This window comes from Lichtheimia ornata (genome assembly GCF_029851405.1).
Source record: "Lichtheimia ornata isolate CBS 291.66 chromosome Unknown scaffold00035, whole genome shotgun sequence".
Taxonomy (NCBI): domain Eukaryota; kingdom Fungi; phylum Mucoromycota; class Mucoromycetes; order Mucorales; family Lichtheimiaceae; genus Lichtheimia; species Lichtheimia ornata.
In genome coordinates, this window is record NW_026695355.1 from 255,416 (window position 1) to 276,295 (window position 20,880).

Genomic DNA, 20,880 nt, shown 5'->3' on the forward strand with positions numbered 1-20,880 from the left:
ATGACATGTCGTTATGTGTGTCCCCTTGTTTCTTTGGCCTGTTAGTTGTTTTACTATTATTATCATCATCATCAATAATGAAGAAGAAGAAAAAAGAAACATTATTATGCAAGAGTGTGATTGAATGGGCAAGGTTGACACGTATATGTAAATTTGGGGGTGGATGGAAAGGGGGATAATGATGTCGGTGATGATGGTGATGCTATGGAACGTGTGTCGTTGTTGTGGAAGGTTCCAAATGAATTTCAAAGCGACCTCGTTTAATAACAATGGTATTGTGGGTCCGCATCTCGTGAACAATTGGGGGTGGTTCATGGTGGTCCTTGCGAGGGTCTCGCCAAAAGGCATCTTCCCATATATGCGGTTGCTGCTGCTGCTGCTGCTGCTGCTGCTTGTCATGATCACTCTTTGTATCAGCCGTGGTGGTTGTTTTCTTATGATAGTCAAGGGTAGTAATAGTAGTATCTTGTTGCTGTTGCTGCGGTGTTGCAGCAGATAATGTAGTTGGTGTAACAGGTTCATCCATGCTGCTGACACTGATGGCCGAAGAGCAATTGCAGCAGCTGCAATGTGATGATTGTTGTTGTGGTAATTGGCTACTTCCACTACTGGTGGTTGCTGAAGATGCACCACCTCCTCTTTTATCCACCAATACCAATTCATCGTTCAAGACCCTGCTGTTGCTGCTGGTGTCGATGTTCGAGGAGGAGGTGGTGGATACTAAAGATGACGACAGCAGAGGTGTTGTACATGTCGTTGTTGGTACCAAAAGCAGCTCATCATTAGGCAAAATCTTGATGCCTGCCATATCGGCGAATTCCTTGGCTGTAAGCTCACCGGAGGAATGTACACCAATAGAGGGTCGCATGGTGATGGCGGTTTTGCTACGTCGATGTGTCTTTCGTCCTGGTGATGGTGCATTTTGTGTGGGTTGTTGGTATAGGCTATGTGTATGTCGATGATGACCAGGTCGTTTGTGGGATGTTGAATTATTAACAAGGATGCCTTTTGTCGCTGCATTATTACTATTGCCTTCGCTAGGACGTCTTCCTCGTGGTTCTCGTTTCAAGTCGAGAGTCATGTTGGATAAGGATTGCTTTCGATAATGATATCGTTCAAATGCTTCATCATTTGCAAAACGTCGTGTGTTGTTATCTTGTACATTGAGATGGCTGCCAAATAGTGCCAATGAAGATTTTAATTTGCTTGACAAGCTGGTGGTCGTGCTCTGGTCATCCGATGATTGCTTATTACCACCACCAGTGAGTGAGATAGGTAATGAAGGTTTTCGTTTAAGAGCTGCAATCATTATCTTTAGTAAGAAAAAAAGTGGATAAAGAAAGAGAGGAATGGGAGAGAGAGAGAGAAGAAGTTGTAATGTGTTCCTTTTCAGAGTTGTTGAGGAGGTGGAAAAAGTATAAAGATGAACAATCGGTTTGTCAGTTATTGGTCTGGATTGGAGAAAGGGTCTATTTCTTTTGGGGGGAAAAGGGGCTAAAGATCACAATGAACATGTCTTTTTTCCTCTCCCTCAGGCACAGCTCACGTGCGTCTAACAAGGGATTTCCGAACGAGCCATGAGACCGACTCCTAATCGGCTTGCCACCACTATAACAAGTCAGTCATGATGACCATTGGTCTGAAAGGGAATATGTTATCGTGAATGCCCAATGTACAAGATATGGATGATGGTGCAACAACAACGAGGTCAACCAATGGCTGGGAAATTCGAGTCACTTTCATGTGTTGGGCTTAATGCCGCGTAAGCATTGACGTTGCTCTCTCTTTCTTCCCCACTCACACACACACACAACAATGTCAAACAACTCGTTGGATCCCGCTTCGATCTTGCATACACTCGCACAAATTACACCTGGAACGTTGCAAAACCCATACGATGCCCTTGCTGCGGCCACGCATGCCATCATGTTGAGCATCGGTTGTAAGTTTGCTGGTCTTGGAGATGACGCCCGACAAGGTAAAGTAGGGGAGGCGGTGTTTTGAGTTGCATGAACCATTCAGAAACAAACCTTGTTTTTACTGCATGAGTAGAAGGCGACGGCACTGTTCGAGCACTACCACAAGAATGGAATTCAAACGGTCCTCATCACTATGCATTTCGCTACAGCCATCCACAATCGAGTATGACTTTTGTCATCAAGTCCATCAGGCTTGGTGATAGGTGGATTTGTCATGGCATTGGTATTGAGGTAAGTCTTTTGTCTCTATTCGATAGACGTGGATGTCATATAGTAACCTCGTATCGATAGGATAACAAGACTGCTACTTTGGATATTGTAACATCACAATTTACTTCGGCTGCATTCTTCCCGCATGATCCATCAACAAGCCAAGAACCTCTCATCCATGGTTTCATCTCGACAAGCCAATTCCAAGAGTTTATTTCGCTTTTCAAAATCAACATCTTGCAACGTATTCTTCCAGGATTGCAAAAGGAAGGCTATGACAATTCTGGGTAAGAATCAAAATTACAGATTGAACGGCTTTGGAGGTATTCATGGATGCTATTCTTGTCTTTGTAGCTCTTCATCACAACAGCAACAGCAACAACAACAACCCCCCTCTTCTTCTTCCACAACTCAACCACAACGACGTGATCCTCCACCTTTTCGACCACCACTTTTTGAAGATCCTATTTCAGCTGATGATCCTTCATCATTCGAGTAAGTTGTTGCAACTTTGTCCGGTGGGTTGATTATCGCTAACAAGCCCCCCAACAATTCTCCCATTTAGTCCTAGCAATCCCTTCAGTGTAGGTCGATCTGATCTTGAGCCCATGGGAGGTGGTCTTCGTATGCCAGGGTAAGTTATGATTCAATTACCATATACAATATACCAATGGATGTATGTATAGATCTGGTGGTGGTATGTTTGTTGGCCCTGAACACCCCATGTTTCGAGCACGTCGCGACGAGGAGCAATCGCCCTTTAGTGGTGAAGGTCCACAACGTCTACCAAGGTAACATCTTTATACAATGAAATTCTCTTTGATTCAGTCGACTGATTTATTTTTGCTTAAATTAGAGGTGCTGTACCACCTGGTGCACGCTTTGATCCCATTACACCCACTGGCGGTGGTGCTGGTATGAGACCTCCTCGCGGTCCTCGTGGTGGCTTTTTTAGCGGTGAGCCTGATAATGATGAATTACCTCCTCCAGTAAGTTGTGTAACTAATGCCTGCATGAAAAACAAGGTGGTCCATTCTAAGCGTGGGATTTTAGGGAAGCCATGATATGTTCTTGTGAAACAGTGCATCATTTTACACACAACAAATAAAAGAGGCATGGATCGGATGATGGATTTGATCAAATTAAAGACCTGTTCGGAGCCTTTTTTCGCCAAAGTTTCTTTCTTTTCTATTTTTTCACCTTTTCTTTACTTTCTTGCATGTCGGTTACCACATCGTTTGTTGTTATTTCAGGAGGTTCAGGTTGCAATGCTATAGGTAAAAGCGCTCATTCCAATTACTTGCGGTGACGTATCACGATCACGTCTTCTTGCGTATCCACAACAACCACCAGCTCACGGCTTATACACGCATACACACACACTCTTTTTTATATGATGAACAGCACCTGCGTTTCAAAATTTCAATGCAAATGTACATTACGTGCTCGCTATATCCGATAATGGTGGATCAACAGTAAGTGTATCCTTGGATAGATATTCCTCAGCTCACACAGCATGGAAGCTCAAGTCTTTTGTCCCACGCTATACTAGAGCGAGCTTATCCGAGTCCTTGGTGGGCCTAGCATTGGTGATTTACGTGCACGGCTAACGCGTTTGATCGACACTACTCAATCCGAAGAAAAGCAAGCTATCAAAGACTTGCTCAGCTATCGACTTTCCAAATCGGCTGACAGCCACACTGTGCGTGAGGAATGGATGGCAATTGTTGAAGGTCACCATCGACTATGGAACAAGATACCAACCGAGAAAAAGGAAACGATTCGAGGTTTTTTGGTGGCATTCAATACTGAAATCATCAAACGTGCATACAAATGCTTTGATTTTCGAAATGGGTCGATTGGCAACTTTTTCTTAACGGGCGCACGGTTGTTTTTTGGATCGCTTGAAGCAGCCATTTTTTTGTTTGCAGCAATCACGGGCATTGAAGATCGCACTTCTGTATTACCAGTCATTGTCACCAATCACACAGCCGCCATTGCAGCTGAACTTGAGGATGGCGATGTATTACGTGGGCAGGTAAAAGGGACCTTTAGGCATATGTATGATTCGATCCATATATTGAATTCGGTTGATTAGTGCGAGATCAGCCATCCTTCACCCAGCAGACGTCCAAGTCTTCGAAATCCCATGGATACGTACACTGCAGTGGGAGGATTACAATCACCACCAGTACCAGATGGAAGCCGTAACATGAACATGAATTTGATTTTCGAAAAGGCCACCGAGGAAAAGCTTTCATCAGCCATCACGCGCCTTTATTACATGGTACATGATTTTAACATCGATCCAACTCTTACTTGAAGCTAACCACATCATGATGGATAGAATGAATTCGGCCAAGAGATATATCCATGGCCCAATCCAAAGGTCGTGGACAGCATTAACGGCTCCGAAACGCTCATCTATTCCATCGGCTCACTTTACACATCCATCTGCCCTTGTCTTATTCTTCGCGGCATCGGGAGAACCATAGCACAATCACCATCACTGAAACGCAAAATTATGATCCTCAATGGCTTTGATGACCGTGAAACGGAAGGATGCACTGCTGTCGACTTTATCAACATCATCACACACGCCCTCAACCAGAGTCAGGCTATTGATGCAAAACGTGATTTTTATGAGCGAAGGACACGTGAAGGATTGAGACGGTTATCGGTAGCCCAATACGAAGGATACCCATTATCGACGTCCAAGAAAAAGGAAACGGCTACTATTGATACTCGCGTGGATGAGCTTTTGCCTCGATCACCGCCATCTGATTTCATCACCCATATGATTTATATTTCATCTACAGGTATGTGTCATTGAAGAAAAGGCATGGATGATATCTTATTGATCATCGTCCATATGTAGAAATTGAGGTGGATGTAGAAAGGATTGAAAGTATGGGTATTCGATGCATCAAAATCACTCAAGACACACCCGAATACACCGACAAGTGCTTGCAGCCTGTGCTTGAACGAATCATAGCTGAGGATTAGCTTATACCTTAATAAATCATACCTCTATGCCACCTATAACAATGTTTATGTGCATTCATCAATCGCTCCCCAACCACCCAATCGGGTAGATGCAGGTGTATCATTGCTTGCATAGCGTTCTTTCTCGGTTAATGCAGACAAATTTGTCCCCTTTTTGTCACATGGAGGGTTTTTTTTAATCTTGCTGCTCCTCACAAGGGATATTCCAGACCAACATGATTCATTGTTTCGGCTTAAAGCTCACCATAAGAGCTCATTATTCATATGCTAATGATATCGCACGTAATGGCTTCATTGTCAATGGTGCCCTTTGTTGGGCTTGGCAGCGACATCGGCATTATCCAAAATGGAATTGTGATGCTCACACAAAAAAGCATTTTCTTTTCATGGAGATAGGTCATTGTCTGCTTTCATGGCCAAAGTACATCATCTGTGGTTTTCTTTATAGAGCCACCAATTGCATAATAGGGGTGATGTACCCACCATACGAATAACCTTATGCTCACAAGCGACGTGTTTATGCGAAATTGTGTTTGCAATTGCAATTGCGGTGGTTTACACTACTTGTGGCCAACAAAGAAATGCCGCTTAAGATAGGCATGATGTTTGATGGTCATTCCACCCCACCTCCAACACACCTCGTATAGGTGAGGGGGGATTTATTTCTTTGTTCCTTAATAAGGATGCTACGTCTCCATCCGCCTCTTAACTGCAAGCTGCTATACAATAAACTATTACAATCACGGCATCAAATAATGACTGTGGCCGTCATAAAGAGCAAAGCTGCATGCTACTATGGCTGTTTGTTTCATCTTCAAATTAGAAAGCATAATTTGAATCCACAGACTCGGTCATACGCATAGTTCTCCATATACTTAAGGCCACTTCCGCTCACGGGCCGGCCAGCAAATGACCACAGTGCTACCAAGTTATCGGTCCCCGATACATTAAAGGTACCAATTTGAGGCTATGTTGGTCAAGCCGAGGACAATGGATTGAAAATTGACCTTCATGTAATTCACGTAGTAAGTGCTTTCACAATTAGGGATTGAACAAGGCATTTAAATTGCTTGCGTGGTTGACATTTAATAAGCACTTGAGTCTCCTTATGGCATATTGTAACAGAGTCATTCATTCGGGATACATTATTACTCCCATTATCCTTTCATGGTCACAGGGTTAATAAGAAAGGGTAATAGTTGCAGCAGTAATCAACCAAGGAGATATGGTGCGTTGTCAAGTTTTCATGTTGCAGCGAGTGAAGCACAACATTATAGAAAAGGCTACGTCAAGGCTACTTTTTTTCACAAGGCATTCTGCCTGCATTATAAGCCATGTTGCTGAAAAAGCATCCTCATGCTGCACCTTTGTTTAGGATAATCGGAATTGGCGAGAAAGATTGACGAGGTCGGGGTCGAGCTGAGTCGATCCAACATTGCTGCTTATAGCGAGTGGCACACTACTACCATGGCCATTTGTGAAGCTGTGATGGTGTACAGTACCACATTGCAAAAGGCGTTGGATATGACATTTGCAGCTTGAGACCCTCGTGCTTTCTTGCATAAAGGTGTATGGTTGGTTGCTACTTGCAAGGTTTGTTGTGACCCCCTCATTATGCAGCCACCTGCAGCAAGAGAATCACGCGGCACAAACAGCGTAAGGAAGAATAAACAAACCAAAACGAGTGAAGAAAATTAGCCGCAAAGGGCAAGAAATGTTGCAATTGTCGGTATATGTGCACAATAAAGCATTTCAGTAATCATCATCTGCTTGTAACGCAGATCGACGTTTCCCAGATTTACTTGTTAGTGTTACTACTACTTCGCCACGGCAATCATCAAGATGAAATGATATGCGGCTTGTGGTCTGGAACACACGTATTACGTGGTGGTAGTAAGCAATGATGCTTGTACTCTGCGGTCCTCTTTAAAGCCAACCATTCTGATACCTTTACCCCTAAGAGCTCCAGGCGATGCACATTATGTACTCCTTGTTCTTGCACTCACAATGCTTATATATAGACGACATCATCCAATCACAACGTCTTGTGTAATGGGTGTTTCGCCCATGTCAATGTCGGGATCCACAAGAAGTTACACAGAACGGCACCAACCTCTACAATTTGCCAAAAGCAGGAGCACACGTAAAAAGCCTCGTTGATCTGTGCAGTCCCATTACTTGCTTTCCCTCCTTTCCTTTTTTTCTCTTTTCTTTCAATACTTTCCTATACGCATGCAAGATCGCTCATTATCACCAACACAGCCATTGAGCTCTTCCAAAAGCTCTCAGGAACGATACTTGGCGGATTCAAGGCCATGGCATCACAAGCTGGTGTCATTGTTCATGAAAAGGCGAGCCTTCAAACAAATTACCCTTGTGTTGCTGTCAGTGGTGTTTGTATTTAGTACCTGCTTGTTCTTTTTCCACCAACACACAAGGAGCTCAACCTCTGCATCAGCGACCACAAAACCTTCTCAATGGATTAAAGCATCGCCACCACCACCAAGTAGCTATAGCGTATCACAATTCAGCACCTGGCAACAAGGTATGGCTATAGTGAGGATGTTAAATAAGCACATGCTAAAAATAAAATTTAGATGGTGGGTGGATACGGGATGGTAGAAAATCAACAAGCTTCCTTGAAGGATTACAAACATACACACTTGAAGGCCACGACCTTGCAGGTCTTGAAAGTTTGATATCAAGCACCCCTTCCAATGGTGTATCATCATCATCAGTGACAGCTGTTATACACCTTCATGAGCACACAGCTGAACAGCTCGATGCATTGGTTCGCCAAAGCCATGTTCCAGATGCTGTTGTACTTGTGACGCCATCAACCATGGTCGACCAAGCGAGAGCTATTGCAAGGCATTATGCTCACATTATCACTACTTCGACCGTTATTCAAGTTGTTTCGCATGATCAGCAATCACCGGATGACCATGCTAGTTTTATCAGCTTTTTACGCCATTCAATCGATTCGGATTGGGTTTGGATGCTTGACATCCATGCACGACCTGGCACACGGCATCTCGAATTTATGCATAATTTGGCACACACAAAAGAATATAGCGGTGCTTCCCTTGGTTTCCATGGCGTCCTTCTTCCATCCAACATGTTGCATCCACCATCCACCAAAGACAGCAACAATGCACGACAACACCAACAGTTGCTATGTTTACCACATGCATTCAATGAATTACCAAATGTGACCCAACCAGTGGATATGCTACAAGGTGCATGGTTCTTAAAGCGTACATGGTTGCAGCATCTTGAACCCCATGTCGACCAAAAGAGTGGCGATGGTGGTCCGTGGTCATTTTATCTATCACAACATCTCCTGCATGATGCACAAGTACCTTCTATCGTTATACCTACGCATCCCGATCCCGCCTTTCAATTGGCAATGCACGTAGATTATTGCCCTGAAGTCGTTGCTGCATACGAAAAGGACATTTCATGGAAACATGTTTTACAAAGGCATACGAGTTTGACAGCTCTTGATCAACGACAGCGTACCATGATGATCAATTATGATGCCCACCGTGCTGTGTTTATGGCGAGACATGCAAAGGACCTTGTGGCACTTCACCCCTTGCTTTGCCGTATGCATCACAGTGATCAACATCGCCAAACCCAGTTGCACGTGGTCGTCATGGGCGACCTGCTTGGTCAATTTGAATGGCCTACCACATCTTGTTTGGCCGGAGATACTTCCATCATTATGCATACGATTATGGATGACGTTGACAACAACAAGCAAATTCAGCCGACTTGGGAAATGATACGCGTCATCGATGTGCTTAATCCACATTTGCTATTTCACGTGTCTCATGATGATGATCGACAACTTCAAGCTCTTCACTCATTGTCTCGTAACAAAGGCATCACACCAATTGCTTTGCCTGAAGAGCAGGTTTCCAATGCATTGTGGATTTCGGATTTGCCTGTGGTGGCCTTACAACGTAAGAGCATTTGCATAAAGATGCATGAATTTGACCTTGCTAATTTTCCCACCCATGCTTATTATAGGTTGGAACGACATTGATGTGGAGCTTATTGTTATTACGGATCGGCGATCACATTCACTGGCACGTCTTTTACAAGCGCTATCCCGATCTTTGTATTTCAATGATAAGGTGCAACTCAAGATCTACATGGAACAATCAGCGGACCTTACCACCCGGCACATGGTAAATGAATATGCATGGTCATATGGTACCAAGACCGTACGCCATCGCTCAAGGAAAGGTGGTCTTATTTCAGCCATTACGGAATCATGGTATCCTTCCAGCAATGACAACTACGCTGTTTTACTTGAAGATGATATTGAAGTCTCGCCCTTGTTTTACGTATGGACAAAGTACACAGTGCTAAAATATCGCTATGACCCACACAATCGAGACATGTCCATGTTTGGCGTAAGCTTATACACACCACGAAACGTGCCGGTCTACATGGATGGTCGACACGCGTTTAATCCAGAAGACATTATCACTAGCAGCTCGTTGCCATATCCAGGACCAAATTCTCCCTACGTGACAACATTACCTTGCAGCTGGGGAGCCGTATACTTCCCTGAACATTGGCGTGAGTTCCATGAATACATCATGGAGCGAGTTGCAAAGCCAAAAAAGGTATACAATATTACCGTACCAGAAAGCCGTTCGGAGACTTGGCACTTTTCATGGAAGAAGTTTTACATTGAGATGGCGTATCTACGTGCGTATGTTATGCTATATCCCAATTTTGAGGATTGGACATCCTTTTCAACCAACCATCTTGAGATTGGACAGCACATTAAGGAAGGCACACGCACTGAAGAGGAATTACGAGACTTCCAAGTACCCCTTATGGAAACCGATGTTATGCTTGCTCAACTGCCAAATCATCGTTTGCCAACCTATGATACCCTTCCTGTGCTTGATTTATGGGGACGTCGTACCACAATGGAAGGTTTAACACAAGATGCCATCAAGCTACACCCACAAATTTCAACATGCCCTCGTAGCCCTGGCCGCTTTAGAGCGGATGATTTATTGTGTCCTTTTTCAAATCCCACCTTCAACACCATCAAAAACAAAGGCAAAGGCAAACCCAAAGAAGTGCCACCAGAGACCATTGTTCAGCCTATCAAATACATCTATGTATCTACCAATGTGCAAGTGCCTGAGGACGTATTGCCACGACCCATCAACGTATCACAAATGGATTCCCCTGTGCTCAAGGCGCCTGAAAAGGATGACGAGCTTTTGGATCTTTTGAGCAGCTATAGTAGCGCAAATATTAGTCCAGAAGCATAAACAACAAGATAGATGGTGTTATAGGTTATGTGTTTTGTATGTATATAATAGATCCTTTGTTCTACCATCATTTTGTGGGACATGTTTAGCTTCCGAAAGCTCCCGGCAGAGAAGTCTAATGGTAACTTTAGTTGTGACAATGTTCATTCACCAAGTTGGGAAAAGCTCAGATGCTTCTCATGGCGAACTTTTCCGATCATCCATTCCTTGTCCTCATTCATCTTGGGGGTAAACGCACATATACAAGGTATAACCCATCAAAGGATATCGCATTCTACTATTACACGCCCATTGAAGTCATTTGACGGGTCTTCAATAATGCCATCAATTCCTGCGCGTACAAGCTGCTGGTGCACAGACTCCCATCATTTTATGTCCCGTCCTTTCATTTCTTTTGACGTGGTCCATGGATAATGATGGGGTAGCACAAAATGCACATTCCCGAGATTTCCCTGGAGGACCCGTCTCATGTATGTTTTGCATATACTCACTCACAAATTAATACCAATGCTGGATCAAAGATCATCCACCCCATACACGTATCACTAAACCTTCAAAATGCGGCCGTTTCATCATACACTTTCTCCTCGTTTCTTTACTCTTCTTCCTCCTCCTCCTCCTTCTTTAACCCATATATCGTTGACATGCTTTCTTTGCTCGTGTCGCAATCGCTTGTGCGTAATTCGTTTCCCAAAGCGACAGCACTCTCACCAGTAGCAGTAAGCATCACTTTTTAATGCATTCATAATAGAGCCTCTTGTTAACCTTTATGATGTAGCGATCCTTTTTCTCGACAACACCTTCTGCCAGCTCCAATGTTGTCAACATTACGCTTCCTGAGACGTCGTTTGAAATGTACAATTGCGAGCGACCAAGTCTTGATATTGAGATAAGCAGTGACAAGCTTGTCGAAATGTATACCAATATGAGCATTACACGACGATTGGAAATGACTGCTGATGCCTTGTACAAGGCCAAAAAGATCCGTGGCTTTTGCCACTTGGCTACTGGTCAGGTACAGTAATAGAGCAAACGTGTATACTCCTCCGAATGACCTTATGAATAGAAACCAATGGAAGCTGACATGTGGTCTTATCTTTGACGATAAATCAGGAAGCAGTAGCTGTAGGTATTGAAGCAGCCCTGACACCTCAAGATCAGCTTATTACCGCATACCGTTGCCATGGATTCACATACATGCGTGGAGGTAGCCTTGTGAGCATCCTCGCTGAGTTGATGGGACGTCGTGATGGTATTTCCAAGGGCAAAGGTGGATCTATGCACATGTTTGCTCCCGCTTTTTATGGTGGCAACGGTGTCGTTGGTGCTCAAGTACCACTAGGTGCAGGCATTGCATTTGCTCAACAGTACCTTGGTAACAAGACAACGACGTTTGCCTTGTACGGTGATGGTGCTGCCAACCAAGGTCAAGTCTTTGAGTCCTATAACATGGCTAAATTGTGGGACCTCCCTTGTGGTAAAGTAGTCCATCTTTCTCTCTCACAATGATGCCTTTTTTATTGATGATGCGACATGATCATATACAGTGTTCATTTGCGAGAATAACAAGTATGGCATGGGTACAGCTGCTAACCGTGCTTCGGCATCCACTGAATACCACAAGCGTGCTGGTTACATCCCTGGGTAAGAAACTTGATATGCATTTTTTAACGTCAATCTAAAACCTTTCATAGCGCTCGCGTTGATGGCATGGATGCCTTGGCAGTCTTCCGTGCATCCGAATGGGCCAAGGAATGGACCATTTCGGGTAAAGGCCCATTGGTTATGGAGTTGACAACTTACCGTTATGGTGGCCATTCCATGTCTGATCCTGGCACAACTTACCGCACACGTGATGAAATCCAACAAATGCGCTCTACATCTGATCCCCTTATGAACATGAAGAAGCGTTTGATTGATTTGAATATTGCCACCGAAGCTGAGATCAAGGCTATTGACAAGGAATCTCGCAAGCTTGTTGACCAAGCAGCCAAAGAGGCTGAAGCATCCACCGAACCTGATGTGGGTGAATTTTGCACCGAAGTATACGTTAGAGGCACCGAGCCCAAGAGTATTCGTGGTCGTGTCCCTGAGGAATCTCACTACTTTTACTAAATATCCCTCTCCATGCCGATATCAAACATCATGTCGTGAATTGCTATATCCAAATCTTTATGGTCTAAATGTTTCATTGATGCTATCCAAATAAACACTAGTACAAAATGTGATTCTTATCTATGGCAGTAAAGTACAGGGTAGTAGCCAATGGTGGTGGTGGTGGTAGTACATGTAATGGGCATTTGACAGCCGCCAGCCATCCTGCTGATAAGGTCCATTCATAAAGCCCATCCATATGATCCCATCAAGACATTCCAGCACGATGCCATACACGTTTGAATTCTTGCATGTCGATTATTCCATCATGGTTGGTATCAGCTTCATTCATCATTTCCTTAAGTTCTCGCAAGGACCAGTCTTCTTGTTGACTTGCATCGCGTAGGCTTTCCAAAGTAATGACACCACTATCATCGGCCAGCAAGCGATAAGCGTCTTGAATCTTTTGTTGCGATGAGGAAGATGACGAGCTCTATTTGAGGGATGATGGATGAGCTTTTACATCCACAGCTTCTCCAATATGTGTACTCACATTCACTAGTTCTTGTACAATCGATTTGAAGCCATCCATATCCACATAGCCTTCTACTCCTTCAGATGTCACCATATCCTCAATCAAAGCCTTATCCAATATTGGCAGTTGAAGGAGCTCGAGTGCTGTGCAAGTCGCTTCGCTATCCAAGAGTCCCGCACCCACTGTGTCCGCAGCATTGAAAGCTATGCATGGGAAAAGGAAAAAGGTCAGCAATGCATGCCATGTCTCCATGCGATCCCAATTGAATACCTTGCCTGATCTCCTTTTGACGCATTGGACAAGAATAAAAGTAGTGTAAAGAGAGAGAGAGAGAGAGAGAGAGAGAGAGAGAGAGAGAGAGAAGCGCTGAGTAGTAACCACGTTTGATTATGTTCCGAAAAAGAAAGAAGCATGAATGAAAATGACAAGCCATTTATTAATGCATCATGTGATCCATTACACTAAACGTACGGCACCTCCTCGTTGATGCAAGAGAGCATTGGCTTGTGGTACGTCAAGAGGTCGTCTACTTTCTGTGCGATAATCGATCCATCGTAAGCGTGGCATATTCACCGTCATCTCCACAAAGTCTTGATCTGTCATACGATCTGCAAAGGAAAGCTTGATACGCTCCAATTGATTACCACCCACTTTGCTAAATTGCAAGAGACCCCACACCGGTAGAAAGTATTGTCCCATCAGCTCAACGTGTCGTAATTGTGGACATCCTTTGGCCATAGCAAGTAATCCTTCTTGATCGATTCTTAATGGATCACTGATTCCCTCCTCCAATCCACCCGATTGCCATCCAAGCGTGTATTCAAGAATAAAGACTTGCAGTGCTGGACATTGTGCAAGCATCAACGCTAATGCCTTCTCAATGGTCAACCTTCGATTGCTGCTGTTGCTGTTGTTGTTGTTATTGTTGTTGTTGCTGCTATTGCCACCACCGCCATTGGGATTGAGTGTTGGTGTGGATGATGATATGATATCTGAAGAGCCGTATTGAATCATGCTGCTATGGCCGCTACTGCTGCTGTTATTATATGCATGGTTGTTGCTTCCCCATAATCGTTCTTCAGTTGATAGGCGTAATTCTCTGAGAAAAGGAAAGCCATCCTTGAAACAATGGGAAGGGGTCGCCACCAGGGCAGCCGCCGTTACCACCAAATCATCATAATGAAGATACATCAGTTCAAGTGTTCGATGTGTCTTTGCAAGAATCGATTTCCCACTTTGACATCCAATACGTCCACTTTTTCCAGCCGTCATCACCAATACTTTCAAGCCTTGTTGCACTGAACGAGTCGTCGATGTTGTTGTTGTAGTAGTAGTAATAGCGTCATTGTGCCAGCACGCCAGCACAGTGTCACGTGGAATGTCGCAATCAGGGGAGACAATGCAATGAGTGAGACGCCGACTTGTTTTAATTGCTTGTTGTACAAGTAATGCATGATTACATGGATCTCGCACATCCAACTGCAGGTATTCCAGGTGCACGCATCGCATCAATGCCTTGCCAAGGAGCTGTTGTAATGTGGAATCGCAATAACCCCCATCATCGGCCGATCGCCGGTATCCCACTGTGGGTGATCCATGAGCAATAAATGATAATCTCAGCCTTGTAAGCGCGTAGTAGCATGCTCCTGTTTTGCTATTGCTCCTCATTAAGGATCGGCACCATAATCGCTCTCGTTTTAGAAATGGGTGATGTTGATCAGATAATAATGCCGAACGCTGATGATGGTCGTTGTTCTCATGGTGATCAAAGGAACAAGAAGGGATGGTGGTCCATTGCATCTCCCGAAGCATGAGCTGCTTAAGATGTGGTCCTGCCGTCTCAAACAGATCATGCAATTGGCGAACGTCCATAGAGCAATCGAGTAGTGTCAATGTCTGTAACCTTGTATTCCTTGCAAAGATATGGCTCATCAATTGAGGTTGATAGGAAAGATTCAAATGATCGAATGCTAAAGCAGTAAATGATGAACATGTCAGCTGACTTGTAGCCCTTGCCTATGTTGTAAACCTACTCAATCGCTCACACCGTGTGCCTACGTAGCGTAGCAACTGCAAAAGCCCTTCTGTCATATCCGATTTGGCTGGTCCTGTCAAGCGAAACGTGGTCGTGGTGGTATCTCTTAGCACTGCATTGGCAAACGTTCTGTCAAAGGTAGGCAATTCTTCCACAAGTCGATTCCACAGATGGGGCCATTGTATTATGCAATCGGACCATAAAGAGCTGACATTGAGACAACACAAGAGATCGCGTAGTGCCAATTGGTCAAGGATCAGGCAGACAATGTCATACGGCAAAGCATGGACTGGATCGGTAAGGAGCTGCTTTTTGTTGTTGCAATGGGAAGGGCATTGTTGTGTCGTTGAGGAGTGGTTGTGTTTTGTGGAGGATACGAGAGAAGCAGCGATACGAGCAATGATTGATTTTGTGCGTTGCTTTTGCTTTTCAGTTGTCGTTGTCGACGTCGACGTCTCCAAACGGATGCCAGATGCTTTTGGAAAACGAACCATGAAATGAGGGATGACCACAGACGACATTGTGTCACAACGCAGCTTGGGTGTTGCACCACATCCTCTCTTTGCACGCGTTTATATGTATGCGTGTGGATGTATTTCCCCACATATATAACAACAACACTACTACCCCTGATTACTGCCCTTGTCCATCCTTTCCTATAACGTACATACACTTGGCATCTCAACCACTTGTTACCATCTGCCCTCTTTTTGTCCGTCATCCCTCCTCCAATAACAACATCACCATGGCAACTACTACTAGAATGATAAAATCAAGCACAGCTCGTTTTCATTATTACATTGACTAGGTTACAAAATAAGGTTTAGAGTGGTGATGGCGGTGGTGGTAGACTAAAAGTACACCTGAAGGAAGGGAAACAAAGGTAGATGTAGAAAGGAAGGAGAGGGAGGGACAAGGTCTAGATGCACGTGTATTATCATCAACCAGCAGCAGCAGCAGCATTAATTCACATTTTGTGCAAAGTATTTGCCCTGATCGGCTGTTGAGCTAAGGATGTTTCCTCGAGGAAAATACTCGCACCTAAAGAAGATATGCAAGCATTGTAAAAGGTTAATACCCAAATAGGATGCAGCTTGAGAGAAAGGGCTTACGTGTAATAGTTGCCACCAAGATTCGGACAATACACTGCACCACAGCCGACTGTGGACTATTTACACCTTAATTATGAGTACACATGTCTATGCAAGGGGCAATCAATGATGGCATCTCACCGTAGATTTCCAGATTAGCTGGCTAAAATGTCCAGTCTCCTCGGTCCATCCCTATAATCCAAAAAAAGCTTGCATTTAGTTATACGTGCCCAGCGTATCATACACACACACAATACTCACGGGATTGGAAAAATCATATTGGGATTGCTCATTATACCAATCCGTAATCGATTCCTTCCATGTGGTTGGTCCTTTTGCAATGTTTTCGCCGTATGGACCCTAGATCATAATGATGGAATGTGTTGGTGAAAGGATGATTGGATAGGAAGGAGCATATGCAATGCGTCTGAATATTACTGTCACATGCATCCATGATTCTCATCAATGATGTGAAATGACGCCAAACTTACCCCGCTATGCTTTAGAACGCACTCGTTGGACCATTCAAGCGCAAACGCGGCCAGCTTATCATCCCACGTGAGAGGAGGCGACCCATGGATTTCTCTGAAATGGTTGTGTGTAGCAAGCACTTCATCAGGATTTGTTGGCAATACGCCGTTTGCCTTCAATAAACCACCCGAGGATCCCAAAAGTTTTTCCAGGTTCAACAATGGCAAGGTCCATACCACTGGAAAAAGAGCTGTCGAGATGACAAGAAGAAATTGAACAAAGTTTGGTAACATGCCCACGACGTTGATGAGGTAAAAGTCTCAAAGAAATGTGCTACGTTGGATAAAAAGAAGAGATGGTAGTAGTAGAGAAGATGGAAAAAAGGAGTCTTGTGCGTGAGATGATCAAGGTATTTATATATGTGTTACCATTGCGTATATGTATGTGGTATTGTAGATGTTGCATGAAGCACATTGTGCCATCTCTACAACCCGTGATTGTGGGACGACGTCGTCGTGACGACAGTTTGCTGCATAAACATGGATCATCATCATCCTCTACCGCACTCCCAAATTTCTGGTTGGATGGTGCTGAGGATTCAAAATTTGACCTGCCTTTTGCAACGCATGACGCTTCGGGTGTAACCTTGCCATGTGGCAAGGTCCAATGATGTGATTTGATACGTACGCGTAATAATGGTAATGATCAAGGATCAAATGAACACCGTTGCCATTGCTCCCGATACTACGCTTTGAAACTACTACCCCCAAAACAAAGCAGCGTATCGTCAAATGGTATGTGCATCAAGTTGCTTATGCCTTGCATTCTTGACGATGGATGATCGACATGCTGTTTTGTTTATGAGATCAGTGGGATAAAAAGACGCAGGATGCTCATCCCTTCTTTCGATTCTGGTGAGTAGAACAAGGAGTATCTTGTACTCATTTAGCGCCAACTTACATGAAAGCTGCAGTACGTGGCTTTCTCGTTTGCTCCCATTCGATCCCTCAAAATGATCCCGTCAGCAAGTTTAGGGGAACCTGGTTGTTACATACATGACATCTTCCGCTCTTGGAAGTGTATACGCCAAAGCACATGCATATATTATCGTCGCTGGTAACAGGTACGCACGCAGGGCCAAAACACATGCCCGCACATCCAAATGCATGAAATGAGGGATTATCATGACCATCATTTTCTCTTTCAATGATGCTAAAAAGGATCATGCCAGCACGTAGTGCACCTGATCGTATTCGTTGGTAACATGAACAATGACCATCATAAAGAGCTTATGCAAAAAGGTGTGTTGATAAAGATTTCTAAATAAATTAATTAACAAAAAATGTTCAACATGCTGCCAGCGGCCTATACCCATATTATGGTACGATCCACCCATCTAATGTAGATACATGCACACATGTATGTACTTGTTATAGGGTCTCGACCGAGAGATTTTAGCTTTAAGAATAAAAGAAATCTTCTCTCTCTGATGCAACATGACAAGAGGTTGCATCGGTTCTTAGTTTCACGTTAGCATTATTAGGCATCTCGCTCTCTCTTGCTTACGCACCACCCGACGACAATGGAAATTTACCCTATTGGTTTGCATGCCTTGAATCTTGATGCTGATCACCCTTTCCAAGAGCTCATACGCCAAAACTTGCATGTAAGGAGCGTATCACAGAGGCTAGGTACAGGAAAGTAAACCAAGTATGGCTTAATGATTAATCATTTCTGCACTCGATGGCTCGTGGCAATTAACATTTGAGACCCTTTTACCAACATGCAAGTGGTCAATGGTCCATAATTTCATTGTTGTATACCCCCGCACGCAGCATACAGATCAAAGCAATAACATGATGGTGTGAGGATCTTCCTCCTATACATACACATACCCCCACATGATCATCCTCAAAAATAAACGATGACAAATCGATGTTTCAATCATTGCTACTAACGTTGCTGGAGAATTTGACCGATTTAGTAAATATGCGAGGACCTGGTGATTGGGTAATGTGACCTTATCACCCGTACAATGACGATGAAGGAATAATGACAACATTTGATTCGAGACAACATGTAGGGATTTATTGTATGCGTCATCATTATTATCACACACCCGGCAACTTTAAATTACTTTCATTCCTGTATACATGCGCCACAGCCGATGCATTGATTGACATGTTTCATTGCTTATGATCTTTCTAAAACAAACTTTATGGATCAAGGTGTGTTAAGGAAATGACAAGAAGGGAAACGACAAGAAGAAAGGTGATCAAGATCCATTCATCGAGGAAACAGCCTATAGCGAGATGACATGTGTAGACTCGGAATGCATCGATAGCTTTGGAAATCCTGCTGTGTGTGTGCTGCTACACGTATCCAATAAATGCTCTGATCTCGATCGACCGACGTTGGCCGATAAAGCATCCAAGATGGTTATACACGTTTTGTAAGTTTACCGTCACGAATGAGAACATCATGATGATGTAAGAAATGTATCCAGGTGTTTAGTATTGCGAAGCACGTAGATACCAACCATGCGTAATGAGGTTGACGTGTGCCTGCATATGTCCTTTGTTCCTCCCACTTCAACCCCCACCCCCAAATCCGTGACCCCATGTGTGTGTGTGTGTGTGTGTGTGTGGTTGTTGTCAATGCTTTGCCACATGTGATGGGTGAGTGTGTAGGTTTGTTGAGTCTGTGATTTTTGTTGGTGAAACCAAACGCACGTGCAAACATCGGCCGCCGATCCAGCTGCATGGTGATGTTGATTACATGCACTCACTACTTGTTATGCATGCATCCTATTTATTATTTGGGAATGTCATATTTCTCATTTGTTTATTACTCTTTAGAATAGATACGGATGAAATGATGGGGGCAATATCAATAAAAGAAGGCTAATATTGAAGGTTCAGGTACAACCTGAGGATAGAAGAGATACAAGAAACGATGGCAACACAGAATTAAGTCGTCGGATTTTCGAATGGGGGTTACTGCTGCACCCATTTCCCTCTCTCTTGCTCTTCTTGCTTTCTCTCTCTTTGTCTCTTTTTCTTTTTCCTTGTAAACTCGTGTCCATGGCAAAGACTAAAGCAAAACAAACATTGCCCCTACACAAGGTCATCATGGTTGGCTCTGGTGGTGTCGGCAAATCAGCATTGACATTGCAGTACATGTATGGCGATTTCGTCGAGGAGTACGATCCTACCAAAGCCGACTGTAAGTTTACAACACACACCTAATGCAGCTCCCCGGAGAATCTCGACATGATGACACTCTGACACGATCGTATATAGCATACCGTAAGAAAGTGGTGCTCGATAACCAAGACTGCCAGATTGATATTCTCGATACAGCGGGTCAGGAGGAATATGCAGCAGTAAGTTTTCCAAAGACATCAACACAATAACAACACCACATACACCATCCTCTTTGCTGTTGTTGTTGTTGTTTTAAGGGGATGTGGGAGTGCCGAGTGATAGGTGAAGATGTGCTGAGAGGGAAAAAGGGGACAAGGGGAAACGATTTGGTTGTTATCGGCAGAGGGCAAGACATGGATACTGTTGCTATGACTACCATTTAGCTAATCACCATCGATACGTAGATTCGAGACAACTATTATCGCTCTGGTGAAGGATTCATGTGCGTGTTCTCTGTATGTGAGCACGAATCGTTGGAGCATACTCAAGAATTTCGTGATCAAATCTTGCGTGTATTAGACGATGAAACGGTACGTTGATTGTTTACCAAGCTCTATATATACACTTTGCTCATTGTTTCAATAGGTGCCCTTTGTTCTAGTGGGTAATAAGGTCGACTTGGCACATCTGCGCAAGGTACCTGGTAGCGAAGCATCTGCACTAGCTAGCGAATGGAATTGCCCATACATTGAAACTTCGGCCAAGACCAGACAAAATGTCGAGCAAGTGTATACCACTCTCATGCGTCAAATCCGTGACAGAAAGGCAAAACAACAAACCACTGCCAATCCTGATAAGGACTCTTGCTGCATTATCCTCTAATATTTAACCATATCACACACACACGAACATCATTCATCCTGCTCTACAACGACACCAAGTCCCTCCATATTATTGATCCAACAACAACAACCCTCCTCAATACTCTCCCCCCCCCAATCCTCCCC

General features: G+C 43.9%; 9 protein-coding genes across 9 annotated transcripts; 5 read left to right on the forward strand and 4 right to left on the reverse strand.

The window, feature by feature from the left end:
* Positions 1-202: 202 nt before the first annotated feature.
* On the reverse strand, positions 203-1,309 carry O0I10_007348 (uncharacterized protein; the record flags this gene model as incomplete). The annotated part of the gene is made up of 1 exon (XM_058487366.1): positions 203-1,309. One exon carries the CDS (start codon positions 1,307-1,309, stop codon positions 203-205), a length of 1,107 nt encoding a protein of 368 aa, XP_058341927.1.
* Positions 1,310-1,815: 506 nt separating this feature from the next.
* On the forward strand, positions 1,816-3,266 carry O0I10_007349 (uncharacterized protein; the record flags this gene model as incomplete). The annotated part of the gene is made up of 8 exons (XM_058487367.1): positions 1,816-1,978; positions 2,053-2,210; positions 2,271-2,476; positions 2,544-2,684; positions 2,755-2,823; positions 2,876-2,980; positions 3,046-3,178; positions 3,243-3,266. 8 exons carry the CDS (start codon positions 1,816-1,818, stop codon positions 3,264-3,266), a joined length of 999 nt encoding a protein of 332 aa, XP_058341928.1.
* A 142-nt stretch (positions 3,267-3,408) lies between these two features.
* On the forward strand, positions 3,409-5,195 carry O0I10_007350 (uncharacterized protein; the record flags this gene model as incomplete). The annotated part of the gene is made up of 6 exons (XM_058487368.1): positions 3,409-3,466; positions 3,594-3,664; positions 3,742-4,227; positions 4,288-4,476; positions 4,537-5,008; positions 5,068-5,195. The coding sequence occupies 6 exons, from the start codon at positions 3,409-3,411 to the stop codon at positions 5,193-5,195; spliced, it is 1,404 nt and encodes a 467-aa protein (XP_058341929.1).
* A 2,232-nt stretch (positions 5,196-7,427) lies between these two features.
* Positions 7,428-10,501, forward strand: O0I10_007351 (uncharacterized protein; the record flags this gene model as incomplete). Its single annotated transcript, XM_058487369.1, has 3 exons — positions 7,428-7,740; positions 7,793-9,163; positions 9,231-10,501. The coding sequence occupies 3 exons, from the start codon at positions 7,428-7,430 to the stop codon at positions 10,499-10,501; spliced, it is 2,955 nt and encodes a 984-aa protein (XP_058341930.1).
* A 431-nt stretch (positions 10,502-10,932) lies between these two features.
* Positions 10,933-12,616, forward strand: O0I10_007352 (pyruvate dehydrogenase (acetyl-transferring) E1 component, alpha subunit; the record flags this gene model as incomplete). Its single annotated transcript, XM_058487370.1, has 5 exons — positions 10,933-11,220; positions 11,280-11,516; positions 11,615-11,978; positions 12,049-12,145; positions 12,196-12,616. 5 exons carry the CDS (start codon positions 10,933-10,935, stop codon positions 12,614-12,616), a joined length of 1,407 nt encoding a protein of 468 aa, XP_058341931.1.
* A 247-nt stretch (positions 12,617-12,863) lies between these two features.
* On the reverse strand, positions 12,864-13,425 carry O0I10_007353 (uncharacterized protein; the record flags this gene model as incomplete). The annotated part of the gene is made up of 3 exons (XM_058487371.1): positions 12,864-13,088; positions 13,149-13,333; positions 13,401-13,425. 3 exons carry the CDS (start codon positions 13,423-13,425, stop codon positions 12,864-12,866), a joined length of 435 nt encoding a protein of 144 aa, XP_058341932.1.
* A 161-nt stretch (positions 13,426-13,586) lies between these two features.
* Positions 13,587-15,686, reverse strand: O0I10_007354 (uncharacterized protein; the record flags this gene model as incomplete). Its single annotated transcript, XM_058487372.1, has 2 exons — positions 13,587-15,100; positions 15,164-15,686. 2 exons carry the CDS (start codon positions 15,684-15,686, stop codon positions 13,587-13,589), a joined length of 2,037 nt encoding a protein of 678 aa, XP_058341933.1.
* Positions 15,687-16,127: 441 nt separating this feature from the next.
* Positions 16,128-17,020, reverse strand: O0I10_007355 (uncharacterized protein; the record flags this gene model as incomplete). Its single annotated transcript, XM_058487373.1, has 5 exons — positions 16,128-16,206; positions 16,278-16,333; positions 16,398-16,448; positions 16,518-16,616; positions 16,748-17,020. The coding sequence occupies 5 exons, from the start codon at positions 17,018-17,020 to the stop codon at positions 16,128-16,130; spliced, it is 558 nt and encodes a 185-aa protein (XP_058341934.1).
* Positions 17,021-19,810: 2,790 nt separating this feature from the next.
* Positions 19,811-20,755, forward strand: O0I10_007356 (uncharacterized protein; the record flags this gene model as incomplete). Its single annotated transcript, XM_058487374.1, has 4 exons — positions 19,811-19,952; positions 20,030-20,112; positions 20,338-20,463; positions 20,519-20,755. 4 exons carry the CDS (start codon positions 19,811-19,813, stop codon positions 20,753-20,755), a joined length of 588 nt encoding a protein of 195 aa, XP_058341935.1.
* Positions 20,756-20,880: the final 125 nt, after the last annotated feature.